Raw genomic sequence first — 15,536 nt, forward strand, 5'->3', positions numbered from 1 at the left:
TTCTTCTTAAAAAGTGTATAAAACTGCTAAGGGAAAAAAAAAAAACAAATAACAAATCTGTTATTTGAATCTCATATTATCCAGTGGACCACAATACAATGTTCCTACTTTAAATTTATTATAAATTCAATTGCTATTTTAAATTTATTCTTGAATCCTTACTCTTAATTTAAATTTATTTAAATAAATCAATTCCTATTTTAAATGTAATATATAGTATACCTTAGCTAACATGCTTGATGTGTCTTAGCACTAAATTTAGCTCAAACATTTTTATGCATCCCAGAAAGAAATAGAAATGCATTAATTATCATCAGTTTAAAAAAATCAATTTGAGCGTCAAATTTTCCTGCTGAGAAGCAAATATTGAAATACATAATTGACAACATTATACAACATTTTAGTTTTTCTTTTTACTCAGTGCCTAATGGATTTTCTCTGTATTGTCATTTTCTTATAAATCTACAAAACAATATTTTTATATTTAAAAGTTAAAATATTATATTATAGCCATATTCCAATATATATCTACGGATATATATCTATATATCACAGATATGTATCTTTATATATTACAGATACACATATAAATTTAGGTTAGTATAACATTTCAATATCTATTTCAATGTCTACCTACAGATATATATATCTATCTTCAGATATATAGAAATATGATGTTCAAAATATCTGTAGATAGATATTAAAATCCAAATATGTGACTATTTTAATTACATATATGTCTGCAACTGTACCTATCCATCCATCCATCTATCCATCCATCCGATACACATGACTATTTGTGGCTTTCTTAAACATATATTTCCCCTCAAATTACAGAAAAGTTGGAACTAGCCTAATAAAATTTAAGTTTGTAGATTTTCATGGTCCTAACATTAGAAAAGAATAGAATATATCATGAAAGGTATGCTAAAGAGGGGAATAACAGGTTATTTCTTGTATTTCATTTATCCTGGTTAGCATTTTGACAGTAACTGAAATGTAGTAAAAAATTCAAGACACTAGGGGTGCCTAGGTGGCTCAGATGGTTAAGCGTCTGCCTTCGGCTCAGGTCATGATCCCAGGGTCCTGGGATCGAGTCCCACATCGGGCTCCCTGCTAGGCGGGGAGCCTGCTTCTCCCTCTGCCTCTGCCTCTCTCTCTCTCTCTCTCTGACTCTCATGAATAAATAAATAAAACATTTAAAAAAAAATTCAAGACACTAAACATAAGAGATTATTTTGGACTGGAAATTTTCAAACTGGCATTACCAGCCAGCTATCCTGACAAAGGAAGTCTCTCCAGCCTTGATATCAATAATATCGGTGATACCAGTGTTACTCCTGTGGAAGGACGATTTGCCTGCCTGATAATGAATTGTACTGTATTTTGCTTGACCCATTAAGTTCACTTAACATATTTCAAACAAATTTTAAAAACTTAACCTACTAGGTGGAATTTTTCATATATAATCTGCTGTAACCTGATTTTAGTGCATTAGTTTTACAATACTCTAATCCATTCTCTATAGCCAGAGTGAACTTTCAAAAATGCAAATCTGTTCAGTTATTCCTCTTACTAAAGCCCTTGCATATCTTTACCTTTCTTTATGACAAAGTCTAAAATTCTTCACAGGGTTTACATGCCCTCTAGAATTTCCCCTTGCGTATCATGTTAGCCTCCCTTTATGTCCGGTTTCCCTATTGCCCTCTCTGCTCCAACCACTCTGGGCTTTCTTCCTTCAATGTTTCTTAAATACTTGACTCTGGACCTTTTCACAAGCAATTACTTGTGCATGCAACACTTCCCTTTCCCCATTGTCCAACTTATCCTTCAGGTGTCAGTTTATACACTATCATTTTTGGAAATATTTTCTGACCACCCTAGGCTAGATATGTCTCAGTATTTCCATGGAACACAGTGCTATACACTTTCACAGACATAAGTTGTGTTTAATGTCTGACTTTCTTTTTGAATTTAAGGTTTTGTGAGGCAAGGAACATACTTGTCTTTATTGTATGCCAAATAATAGAATAATTATTTATTTAGAATAATACCTGAAATTAACCATTGCACAAAATTATTTGCCAAATAAGCAAATGAATGAATGAATGGTCAAACAGTAGAGGCTCTTTCTTAGCTGATCTCAAAAGTCCAAAATGTGGGTAGAAGCTGTTGTTTGCCTTCTGAATCTGACATGCAGTTATTACATTCCTTTGAGCGCAGAAAAGAGAAATAGGGTGATAATATTAAGAATAATTCAGATTCCCAACAAAATTGCCTGTCAATTTCTTTGACAGAAAAATCCATCTCATCAATGTTGTGTCTTAGAAGCAGCCATTTCAAATGTCTAAGCTTAAAAAAAATGTAGAGGGGCGCCTGGGTGGCTCAGTCGTTAAGCGTCTGCCTTCGGCTCAGGTCATGATCCCAGGGTCCTGGTATCAAGCCCCGCATCGGGCTCTCTGCTAGGCAGAAAGTCTGCTTCTCCCTCTCCCATTCCCCCTGCTTGTGTTCCCTCTCTCGCTGTGTCTCTCTCTGTCAAATAAATAAATAAAATCTTTAAAAAAATAAATAAATAAATAAAATAAAAAAAATGTAGAAAACCTTAAACAAAAGTTCTAAACAGGGGTGCCTGGGTGGCTCAGTCGGTTAAGCGTCTGCCTTTGGCTCAGGTCATGATCCCAGAGTCCTGGGATCGAGTTCTGCATTGGGCTCTCTGCTCAGCGGGGAGCCTGCTTCTCCCTCAAACTCTCCCTCTGTGCTTTCTCTCTCTCTCTCTCTCTCAAATAAATAAATAAAATCTTAAAAAACAAAGTTCTAAACATCTGTGTGTTTTAGTAATCCATGGATATTTTGTTTACTGCTGCTGAGTGTGTTCCAGGAGCAAGATTACAGGCGACTTTTAAAGCACATTGACCCATGAACAATGTAGGGATTAGGAGCACCGACATCCCCCCACACCCCACCACCATGTAGTTGAAAATCCATGTATAACTTTTGACTCCACAAAAACTTAAGCTACTAATAGCCTGCTGTTTACCAGAAATCTTACTGATAGCATTAGCAGTCTATTAATATATGTTTTGTATGTTACATGTATTATATACTGTATTCTTGCAATAAGTAAGCTAGAAAAAAGAAAATGTTATTAAGAAAAATCATAAAGAATAGAAAACTCATTTACAGTGCTGTACTGTAAAAAATCTGCATGTAAATGGACCACACAGCTCAGACCTGTGTTGTTCAAGGGTCAACTGTATTTTGAGAACTTATTGATGCCCTTTTTTGTGTGGCTATTGCTAACCGCTCAGGTCTTATGGGCTGAATTTGTGAAAGTGCTCTTTGATGAGGTTTCTTTTCTGAGGATTCTCATCTCAAGTTTTGTGTTGGAACCATGAATACATAGAAACTTAAGCTGTTTGAAACTTGTTTTATGGTCCCCCCACTCTTTTTACAAAAATTCCAACTAGCAGCCTAATTTATTATTTTCTTCAGTCCTGTCCTTGTGAAGTGAAGGGAAGTCTGCAATTCCATTCTGGTGGTACAACATGTCTTTTAAGGAAAAGAAATCATCCTCCCCAAACAACGAGGAGAAAGAGACATTTAAAAAAAATAATCTATTTTCTAATCATAAAAGTGTTTTTTTAAGCTTGAGAGGAAGAGTTAAAGTTGCTGTTGCTGATCTTTCAATTTTCAGCTGTGTATTGGAATAGCAAAGTGAACCCAGATCATGCTGTGATTCTGATGTCTGCACCCATATGAATGACCAAACTCAATTTCTGGAAAAACTGATAATAATCAACATTTGTTATATGAATTTGGATGATCAAATAAAATCAATTGTTATTCTGTTCATTCATCCCTGACTGATTAGGCAATTCAAGTGAGAAGTCAGACAGAAAGTGATGTGCATATTAATGATTAATGATTCACGAAAAATTTCACGTGCACACAAGATTCCAGAAAAATAATTTGATAGTGAATTACTCAAAAACATCCAGGGAATATGGATAAATAAATGACATGGGGAGGGTCACTTTTTTAAACCGTTTTAAATAATTTTAAAAAGGCTGCTTTGAAAACTATTGAGGAGGCCCAAAGATATGCATGTGTGTATCCTTTAATTAAAGTGATCTTTTTAGCCAGATTTTTCTATCCCACTAATCTCTGGCTCACAAAACACTTAATAAAATTTTATGTACCTTCTAAAGCCCAGAGATTTTAGTTGTGCAGTTTCTGAAAATGTTCATGTATGGGGATACACATAAGGGCATCAAATTAAAGCAAGTTTTTGAAATCTTTGAGGAACTCATGTGATTGGGCATGCAGGGCGTGTGTTCTGGGGACAGATGTATCCAAATGTAACAGACTCCCAGGTATTCTGCTCTCGGCTGATGATTTACCATGCCATTTCTACTATTTTTCCCCCTAATTTAAATTTGAGGCAATTCCTCCAGCCTCTCATTCAGGCTCATGATTTTACTTTGCTCTGTGTTCCTTACTTCATACTCTGTCTCTTTTATTTTAACCTACCTTTTACTCCAGATTTAAAGCTTTCTGTTTTTAATTAACCTTAATTACTGATCCTATTTTCTTATTATTTCTTTTGCTTAACTCAGAGGTAGATATACCTTGAAGGTAATGAAGCTTAAACTTTAGGTCTGTTATTTGATTTGCATGGGTCCCATCCAAGACCCTGGGAGAAGCCCTAGAAATGAATTCACATGCTCATAGTTCCTGTATAATTTGCAAAAGTGAGCTATTTTGACAGTGATCACTTTTTTTTTCCCCTTTGCCTGCCAATTTCCTTACATTTCACTTTCATGGCACCTGGCATTGGAGTAGCTTTAGGCATTTTGGGGAGTCAGTTTATGGAAAATTGCATTAGAGATACATTTCAGTTTGGTCTAGTGAGATACAATTTTTGGTTCTTAGTCACTGCTACATATGCAAGTTACTGCTTGTTATGCTTGTGTATGAATGGCTGTCAGGAATAGCCCTACCAGACAGAGTGGACTCAACAGCATCTTGACATAAAGAAACAGAACCAGAGCTCTCATCACCATATACAACCGTTCTATGGCAAGCTGGTACCAGACATGTGGACTGACACATACTTTAGAATATATGGAGAGACTTAAATCTGTGGAAGAGCTTTCCAAATCTTATAGCTCATAAATGAAAGAAATGTGGGTATGGATTTTCCCAAATTTGACAGGAATCCTGAAATTTTATGTTATGCTACTAATAATGAGTTGTGAAGCTAAAAAAAATATTTCAAAATTATTAAGAATAATTAAAAAAATTCTACCAACCAAGCTCAAGAGAAGACTGTATTCTGTCAATAAAAAATAATATAAAATTACTGTCATGCAAAGAAATGGAGATATATAAGAAATTCAGGACAAATTTTATAAAAATAATTATTATAGATGTACATAGGCAACTAATTAATAAAAGTACTGTAACATATCTTTTTCTGGATTTTTGTGGTGATTTAAAACCATCCAGCTTTTAAAAATTATAATGTGTAGTGCTTTCTTCTCTTTCTAAATAACTACAATTGACTCTTGAACACACAGGTTTAAACTGTGCAGGTCCACTTATACACACATTTCTTTTTTGATAAATACAGTATAGCACGGTAAATATATATTTCTCTTCGTTATGATTTTAATAATAATGTTTTATTTTATTTATTCTAAGAATACAGCATATAATACATATAACATACAAAATATGTGTTAATCAACTGTTTATGTTTAACCAGTAAAGTTTCTCATCAACAGTAGGTTATTTAGTACATAAGTTTTGGGGGAATTAAAAGTTATATGTGGATTTTTGACTGTATAGGGGGTCAGTGCCCCTAACCTTTGTGTTGTTCAGGGGTCAACTGTATTCTCATTTGTACCAATTTTTTAATTTGTAAATTTGTGTTCTTTTTTATTTTTGTGTCAACTCAACAAAACCTGGAACAGCCCCTGCCTTAACTCAATTAGCCTAATAACTGAAAATAAATGAAAATCACTAGAAGATTTGACTTAGTATAGTGGCTAAGAAGATGGGGACCTGGACTCCAGAGTGAGACTGCCTGGGATAAAATCCTGGCTCCTCTAATATCCGTGTGACCTTGGGCAAGTTACTTAACATATATAAGACTCAACTTTCTCATTTTAAAAGGAAGAAATTGGATAAGAAAATGTTATTCCTTATAATTGTATGATAATATAAATACAATATAGTGGGAAATCAACTAATTAAAATAATAGAATATCCATGTTGAAAGGAAGCTTGGATTTCCCATAATTTTCCATCAGCCTTATGGATTCCTCACAGCTCCTTTAGGTGTACATGTTGGTCCATGTGGAAACTATACCTCATGTGGAAACTGACCTGTTCTCCTCTTCCTTAAACTAGTATAGTTATGCTTTTTCTTTTCTTTTTTTTTTAGTTACGCTTTTATGACTTTATGTACAATCTTTGTAAGATTTAGTTTGAACAAACCGCTCTGTGACTGTTTGTGTATGTGTTTTTGAATACTGCTGCTCTTGTATAATCCTTGTATAAAGAATCCCATGATAGTATTAGTGAAAATATTAAAAATTGAAACAAGTGGTAATCTATTCTCTATTTGACCTGACTCTTATACATAGAAATGATAAAATGTTATTTCAAAGAAAACAAAATAAAACTGACCACAGCATATTCTGCCTTCTAGATCAGAAATTAAGCATTCAGTGAAAATAGGAAAACAGCAAGAAACTACTGGGAGAAACATAAGCTTTCCCAAATTCTCAGGGATATTAGAGGATTATCAAGTTTCCAACAGCACATGAGACTGAGCCTCCTGTTGATTTCTGTTTAGTAGGTTATTTTTAACCATTATTAAAAGAAAGTGTGAACCCAAACAGCAGGAGGATTTTGATAGGAACTAACACTTGAATTTTGTGTGTGTTTGTGTGTGTGTGTGTATGTATATACACACACATATATATGTATATATCCCCAAAGATCTGTTTTATTGTTTCTAATATTTTTAACTGTACCTTTTAATTAAAAAAAATTGACTTCTTTATAACCTCTATTCGTAATTGCCAGACAAAATAATCTTAATCCCTCTTTACTTTGACAGCTCTTCAAATTTATGAATCAGCTCTATTTCCAAATATCTTTACTTCCAATTAAAAAATGATTGTTTTATGACAGGACCTAGAGATATTTTCTTTGATGTTTATAAGTCCTTGAGAAGTAAAAAAATTAATTAGCATCTCTGACGCTTACTTTCATTTTAGAGACCTTTATGGGCCTCTGGTAACCCTTCCTGAATAAGGTCTTGCAATCAGAATTACTCCTGGTTTTTTTGTTTGTTTTTCTTTTCTATTTGACCACACAAGAATAGGAAGCTGTCTTTTTTTTCTTTTCTTTTCTTTTCTTTCTTTCTTTCTTTTTTTTTTTTTTTTTAGGGAGAGAGAGCACGTGTGAGCTGGGCAGTGAAGACAGGGTTGGGGGCTGGGGCTTGTGGAAGCCGAGGGAGAGGAAGAGAGAGAATTTTAAGCAGGCTCCATGCCCAGTGTGGAGCCTGACGCTGGGCTCCATCTCATGACCCTGAGATCATGACCTGAGCCAAAATCAAGAGACTGACTGAGCCACCCAGGCACCCTGAATAGGAAGCTGTCTTAACGGAATTTCTAATACCTAGATAGTCAGATAATTCTTTAAGTTAAACAGCTTAAGTATTTCAAATTAAGTGAAAATAAATAAATAATTAATAGACCATGCAGTTCTTTTGCCAAACTATATGCAACAATTTAGAATGATAGTTTAATGGATGAAATAATATATACTTGATAATTATTATTTCAGGTATGGCCTAGCGTACAGTTATCTTGTGTTTTAAAGGAAGAGGAAACCAGGTGATGGCAATAACTGACAAGATAAGTTGACACTTTAAAATCAAGTTATGTAAAGGAAACAATCTTACGATAGTAATTTCTGAATCATTAAGTTCTAGCTCATAAAATGGAATGTCTGCAGTGAATATTTTAATTATGATATTTTTCAATTATAAAATCAGATCATTAAGATTCAGTTATAATCTTGCCCCTAGAGTATTTCTGATATATTTGCAATCATGCAATGTATGCCTTAATAACATGTCACCAATACTGCAGGTTTATCTTTCTACATAGGATTCTGCATTATATTGCTTATTCTGTAATAACCTAGATGATATCTTCTTGAAAACATGCAGTCGAAAACTATTTCTCTAATTATTGACTACTTATTTTCAACTTTTAATATATTACCTAAAGCTATCATGTGTACCTTTCCACATGTAATATTTGACTCCGTTTTAAATGAGAAAATTGTGTTTTTTTTTTTTTCTATTACAGAACTCATTAACTTATTTTGAGTGTCTGGAATTATTCTGTTTAAATTTAGGGTTTTTTGTGTTTCTGCACCTGTGTGTTCGTGTGTGGTGTGTGTTAGCAGCATGATTTGCTCATCGCTCAGCAATTTTTAGTATTTCTGTTTCTTTTTTATTATTATTAGCTATGTGTCTTTGAGGAAATTAACTACTCTGATCCTCAATTTAAATATTACTTCTTACAATATATTCCCCTTGTTTTATCCCCTTATTTTCACTTGACTGCTCGGATTTACTCTTGTTTTATTGGCAAACATCCTACCCAAGTTTAATGGCTGTGTTTATGTGTTCTGTAATATAAGCTGATTATATTTCTGTTGCAAAATTTTCAGCACATGCAGACCAACTGTTCCTCTAGCCAATGCCAGAAGGACACAGTCAATCCCCGGATATACTTGCATCACCTCTTGGGAAAAAGAATTGTGACTAGAGTAACTCTGGAAGACTAAATATTTGTACTAAACAGTCTTTAAGTCCTTGAAGAAAAACCATATAAATCAGCCAGTATAGGAAGCTAAACTCCATGTATCCTCAACATTTAAGTTAAATGGAGCCTGTATAAGAAGACATGTAATATTGTTAAGAGGAAAATGCAAGGATTTTTTGTTTTAACTCTAATCTAGTAGATGGGGGACTGTTAGACTACAGTTGTAGAAAAATGCAGAAGCTCCATTTCATTTGCACATCTGAGTAAATGTGAGTGAACTAGTATTAGGATGTAAAGGCCTTAAGAGAGCCCTAACCGATGTCCCATTGCCTCAGAGATATTCACTGAAGCAATCAAACTCTCCCCTTACCACAAGAAATGTGAAGAATTAGCCAAGAGTGAAAAAGTCAACAGGTTTACAAGAGCTTAACAAAAATCTAAATGAGGTATACCTACAACTGGAAACATTTAGGAATTCAGTGGATGCCAACATGGATGCCAATGGTTGTGCATGATAGTTTCCACTCATCAGATGCCAGTGCGCACAGATACTTGTCATCAGAAGCCAGCTCCATAACTTGTCGTGACTCTGTGAGCTCTTAGGTTTGATGTAATCACCAGGAAAAAAAGAAGTAGAAAGGAAAATCTTGAAATTATTTTGTTTCCAAATAATATGTTTCTAAATACTTAGAATATACTAACATTTTGCTTTTTGTGATTAGTGGATTTAGAAATAGTGGATTTAGAAATTTTGAGTGTCTGGAATTATTCTGTTTAAATTTAGGGTTTTTTGTGTTTCTGCACCTGTGTGTTCGTGTGTGGTGTGTGTTAGCAACATGATTTGCTCATCCCTCAGCAATTTTTAGTATTTCTGTTTCTTTTTTATTACTCTTAGCTATGTGTCTTTGAGGAAATTAACTACTCTGATCCTCAATTTGAATATTACTTCTTACAACATATTCCCCTTGTTTTATCCCCTTATTTTCACTTGACTGCTCGGATTTACTCTTGTTTTATTGGCAAATGTCCTACCCAAGTTTAATGGATTTAGAAATAGACATAGAGGTGGCTAAATGAAAATTCAAGAGAATAACATTTTCTTTCACACCATTGTATGTGGTCTGATAACTCCTAATGATACTAATGACACTATTAATAAAAAAAATCCTTTTTACAAATAATAGTTTGGGCATTATAGTTTTCCTAACATCTCTCAATGTATGATTTTTTTTTTCTTTTTGTTAATCTAATTTCTTTCCTAATAGCTTTTGTATATAGAGTAGGTAAGGAAAGAGTGGGTATGATGTATGTAAAAAACATTCCTGGCTAACCCAGGAATACCAGGAGATGGGTATTAAAGAGGGCACGTACTGAATGGAGCACTGGGTGTTATACGCAAACAATGAATCATGGAACACTACATCAAAAACTAATGATGCAATGTATGGTGATTAATGTAACATAAAAAAAAATTCCTGACAAATGATAAAGATAGAAATTGAGAGAGAAGTGAAGGAAGGCCATGTTTAAAGAGAGGAAATGAAGGCCAAGTTTTCAGACATGAATGTCTTGATTTATCATTTTGAGGTTGGTAAACACAGGGGTGTATGTTAAAATCAAATGAAAAGTTTCATGGGAATTTCAAAACTGTGGACTGTGCTGATCATTTGTCAGCGTTTATGATCTGTCTCCAATATCTTCTGCATACCAGTAACCAAATCCAAGTTTCTGTTCTAGACATTGTTTTTAAATCCTTGTTTATTTCTTCTCCCTGTGCCTGCCTCTCTCTTAATGTAGGCCACCTTAAATTCTGTAACAATAGGCTTGGTTGAGAAGATAAAGCTTCTAATTAGGCCTTTGGCACAGGGTTAAGTGCCTTTATTTGAGAAAATGTAATAGACCTTTGATAGTCAAATTTCTTTCATTATTTTTGTTGTTGCATGGAATAAAGAAGCACTTGGCTTTTCCATTTATGCCCCACATTTCTAGATTTTCTCTATTGCTTCCTGTTTTTACTTGAAAACTGTCCAATTTTAGGCACCTGATAATACATTGCAACAAAGAAGTAACATTAAGCAAACAAAACACAGTAACTTTCTGGCTCTTTCCAACTACTTTCTGTGAAACTATGGGTTTCCTAGGTACTTGGTATGCCTTCCAAATTATTGCAGGCAACTAATAGATCAAATGTTTTGCCATTTTTTTTGGTCTGTGATATTATTTTTTTTACCACCTCCTGTTTCATTGCTAAATCAATGATACATATTTTAGGTTTTGGTTATGATATCATGCTATTTAATAACACTCATCTTTATTACTGCATCTAAAAGTACACACTTTTAAAAGATGTTAACTAGGAAGCCAGTTCTCTCAAGACTATTTCTTAAGACTACGACATTAGTATTTTTCCAACTTCTTTTTTGCTAAAACCCACAACAAAAAACACAATATATATTGTCATCTAGTAAACATGCACACACAATCACATGCATACCAGGTGGCTCAACTGGACATTACATCTAAACTGGAACTATTTCTGGCAAACCTGCATTTATGTGTATCCCAAATTCCCTTTCTGCTGCTAAACTGATTTCTCACAATAGATTTTTAAAAGTTGCTTAAAAAATACTGAGCATTTAGCAGTGGTATGATAAGTTAGTCTCTTAAGAACTTAGGATCAACATGAATTTTGTATCTTTATTATGGTATTATATATATTAAATAGTGAATTTAATGATTAAAGCAAATAAATATCATCCATCATATGATGATTATTTTATTTAAAATTACATGTGCATTTTTTCAGTTAAAATATTTATCAGTGTTAAGTTGTAGCTTCATTTGATCTAACTTTAATAGTACTTGGAAAGGATTGGGGTGCCTGGGTGGCTCAGTCATTAAGCGTCTGCCTTCGGCTCAGGTCATGGTCACAGGGTCCTGGAATTGAGCCCCGCATCAGGCTCCCTGCTCAGCAGGAAGCCTGTTTCTCCCACTCCCACTCCCCCTGTTATGTTCCCTCTCTTGCTGTCTCTCTCTCTGTCAAATAAATAAATAAAAATCTTAGAAAAAAATAGTACTTGGAAAAGATTAAAAGTATACACTGGATAAAAAAAAATCAATCTTTTTACTATATGAAAGAGGTCTTTATAATTATAATGACAATAATAAAAGATACATTCTTACAATTGAAGCACGGAGTATTCTATAAAAAGAAGGTAACAGCACTATGTAATTTCCTGAAGTTTAAAGTTTCATGGATGTGCATCTTAGTGCTGAAAGGAGAATAAATTCTAAAGTTGATTACCAAGACAAAAATTGAATATCATCATAGGTATCCTTAAGCAAACCTTAAATAAAAAAGAAATGCAAATTTGAAAGCTCAAAAATCAAGATTTTTGGTTTCTTTGTAGTTAAACTGTGTTCTCTCAATTTGCAATCTTTTTGATGTTGTTTTAAGGCCCATTTATAGGACATTGCATGAACACAAAACTGTGTGGAAAATGCTGAAAACAATTCCAGATTTGACCTGTCAGCTACCTGAGGAGCATCTGAAAACTCTTAGCAAGAGTGTCATTTCCGAAACCTGGGTAAAAGGCAGCACAGGTAACAGACTAACCTGGAGGGAATTTGGCAACATAAAATGTATGTCACTATTTTGAGTTCTCTATAATATTGATATTTTCACTTGATACATTAAAAATGTGCTGTTTGGGTGTATTTTGTTTGTAGTTATAAGCACTGAAATGAGTAACATTCCACATTTTAGTATGGATGTTTTAAAGATAACACTAGTGTTTTCTCCACCTTGAGCATGCATCAGAATCACCCAGAGGACTCAAACTGCTGTGTTCAGTTCTAAGGTTTCTGATTTGATAGGTGTGGGATGGGATTTAATTGCATTTCCAACAATTTTCCAGATGACACTGCTAGTATGGGGATTATACTTTGAAAACCACTCATTGATATACGTATTTAATGACAATCCAGCATTGGATTTCATAGTTATGACAGCAAATGGTCATAGCAGTTATTTGACTTATCCAGATACTGACCCGGATATTGGGTACAAAACCTCTCCAGACAGATTTTAGTTTCCCAATTTTAAATTTGTAGTCCCTTCACCAAGGATACATTGGATACATTAATAGAAGTATTTTATATTGTAATTTTTGAGGGGTATACAAATATCCACACACAGAGTCACACACACACACCTAACCCAACAGAATTCAACACCATTTTTTGCATTTGTCAAATACCTATTAGAAAAGCAGAATTAAGTCTATTTAATATATTCTTTATTTCAGGGGATATCCCTTATTTATTCATCACAGACACAAATAAAAGTAGATATTATTATTATTCTCCACAGTTGAGAACCCTAAGGCATAAAATATCATGCAGAATATTTCTGAATAGAATTGAATTTCAAACACATTTTAACTCATTCTCTGTCCATTATGCTACTGTTTTTATAAAGTGGTTTATCAGGATCATGTCTTAAAAATCTAACTATAATTTCAAAGAACGTGTGTCTATTGAAATATGTCATATATCTATTGACATATTTCAAGACTTTTCCCCCAGTGGTCATTTCTTATAATTAGTTTCATTTAATCTTGACATCAAGCAGTGAAAATTAAATCATAGGAGTTTTGCAAAGGATAAAATGATTTTGAAAGACAAGAAAGAACATTCAACATTGCTTTGCATTAACTTGAGGATAGTAAGTTTAAAAATTAATTTGTTTTTATCATAAATCCCTGAAATTATATTTATTATGGTAAAAATATGGAAACAACCTAGATGACCTTCAATAGAAGATAGATTGAAATGTGATACATCTCTTCCATGGAATAAAAGACAGACTACATTATGATACATGTATTCAATGGAATGCTAGGCAGTTGTTAAAAAGAATGAGGGGGCGCCTGGGTGGCTCAGTTGGTTGGGCGACTGCCTTCGGCTCAGGTCATGATCCTGGAGTCCCGGGATCGAGTCCCGCATCGGGCTCCCTGCTCGGCGGGGGGTCTGCTTCTCCCTCGGACCCTCTTCCCTCTTGTGTTCTCTGTCTCTCATTCTCTCTCTCAGGTAAATAAATAAAATCTTAAAAAAAAAAAAAAAGAATGAGGTAGATCTCTCTGTATATTTACATGGAAACTTATTAAAATTATTAAAGACAGATAAAAATATAGCAATTGTGGAGTTATATAAATAATATGGTTATATTTTCACATATTTATGAAATCCTGAAGTTATATTTACATATATATCTGCATATATACCTATATAAAAATTCATAGTAAAAAGTACAAGAAGTAGATCCAGCAAAACAGTAAAAAATATGTATTTTAAAAACTGTTACCTTGGTGGAGGGGAGAATTGAGGGACAGTGAAGAATTAGCTCTTTCTTCTACATATATTTGTGTTGAATTTTTCACAATAAAGGTATATTCATGAGTTAGAGTTTTGTAACTACATATTTGTTTTTTTCAAAAAAGTTTTAAAATTATAATTCAAAGCAAAAACTGTATTCTGATGGTATCTTGTAACTTGGATGATTAACTATTAAAATGTGAACTTTCATTCCTTGACAAATGCATATCAACTTTAATTTGATCTTTCATATTAAATAAGGTTTTTTAATTCATATTTCAATAGAGCATATTTTCAAACACTTTATTAAAAAATGTAGAAGTCTCTGTCTTTGCATATACCTGTGTCAGAATCCTTCTCTTGAATTTTTAAGACATCTGATTTAGACAGTCCAGATCTGTTTCACTATCAAAGCAGTCAACTCATTAAATATCTGACCTTTGTAAATCTCTTCATTCATCCAACTTAAAAAACAGGTGCAACCAAGTGTTTCTCTCTTTTCTTTACTCATGTGTGTCCTTCACCCCCTCTGCTATTATTTAAAGTATTCCCCCTAGTAGCCCCTCATCACCAGGCTGCTGATTTCAATCTGTGGCTAAGACTCTGGTTTCTCTCCTACAATTCCACATAGCTCTTTGCACCCTCTGGTCTCTTCTGGCAGGTTCTTTGGAGCTTTGTTATTTAAGGCAGCTTCCTAAACACCACATTACTCACTCAGCATCTCACTCAGCTTTCTTAAACAATAAAGTATTAACAGGATAACAGTATTATGATTTTAAATACTGGCTAACACATATATGTATCTCTAGTTTAAGTGAAAATGGCACTACAACATAATTACTATAATAAGATTACTTATATTACCATATTATTAGACATATTACTATGTCTAAATATTACCTATATTGCTGTAATAAAATACTATATAAGCTATATATTGTATATAATAATCACTCTCTGTATGCTCTATAGATATATAGCCCAAGATACGTGTTACTTAATTCAAGTGGTTTCAAGAGTTTTCCATTGGATCTCTTATAATATGGCCTGAGCAGCAGGCATTTTTATGATTGGCAACCTAAAGCTCATGAAAGCTAAGAGAATTAACTTACTTCAGAATTCAATTTAGTGGCTAACATGGAATTAGATCCCAGATCAAAATTTTATTACTGTCTACCTTTATATTAACTTTGATAGATTTCCATGAAATAATTACTATAAGGGATTTTTTTCTCTTATATCTTTATCATCTTTACTGTTTTCTTTTTGAAGTCCATTAAGCCTTATGGGGTTGTTTCTTTTTTTTTT

At 33.5% G+C, this 15,536-nt stretch overlaps 1 protein-coding gene across 1 annotated transcript in view; it reads left to right on the forward strand.

The window, feature by feature from the left end:
• CNBD1 (cyclic nucleotide binding domain containing 1) overlaps positions 1–15,536 on the forward strand; it is a 314,879-nt gene that overhangs the window by 208,714 nt on the left and 90,629 nt on the right. The window contains exons 5-6 of the mRNA XM_081817128.1: positions 12,310–12,494; positions 12,729–12,915. Coding sequence (XP_081673254.1) covers positions 12,310–12,494; positions 12,729–12,915 — 372 coding nt within the window. The remainder of the gene's footprint in view (positions 1–12,309; positions 12,495–12,728; positions 12,916–15,536) is intronic.

This window comes from Leptonychotes weddellii, chromosome 4, assembly GCF_054177405.1.
Source record: "Leptonychotes weddellii isolate Sample4059 chromosome 4, ASM5417740v2, whole genome shotgun sequence".
NCBI lineage: Eukaryota > Metazoa > Chordata > Mammalia > Carnivora > Phocidae > Leptonychotes > Leptonychotes weddellii.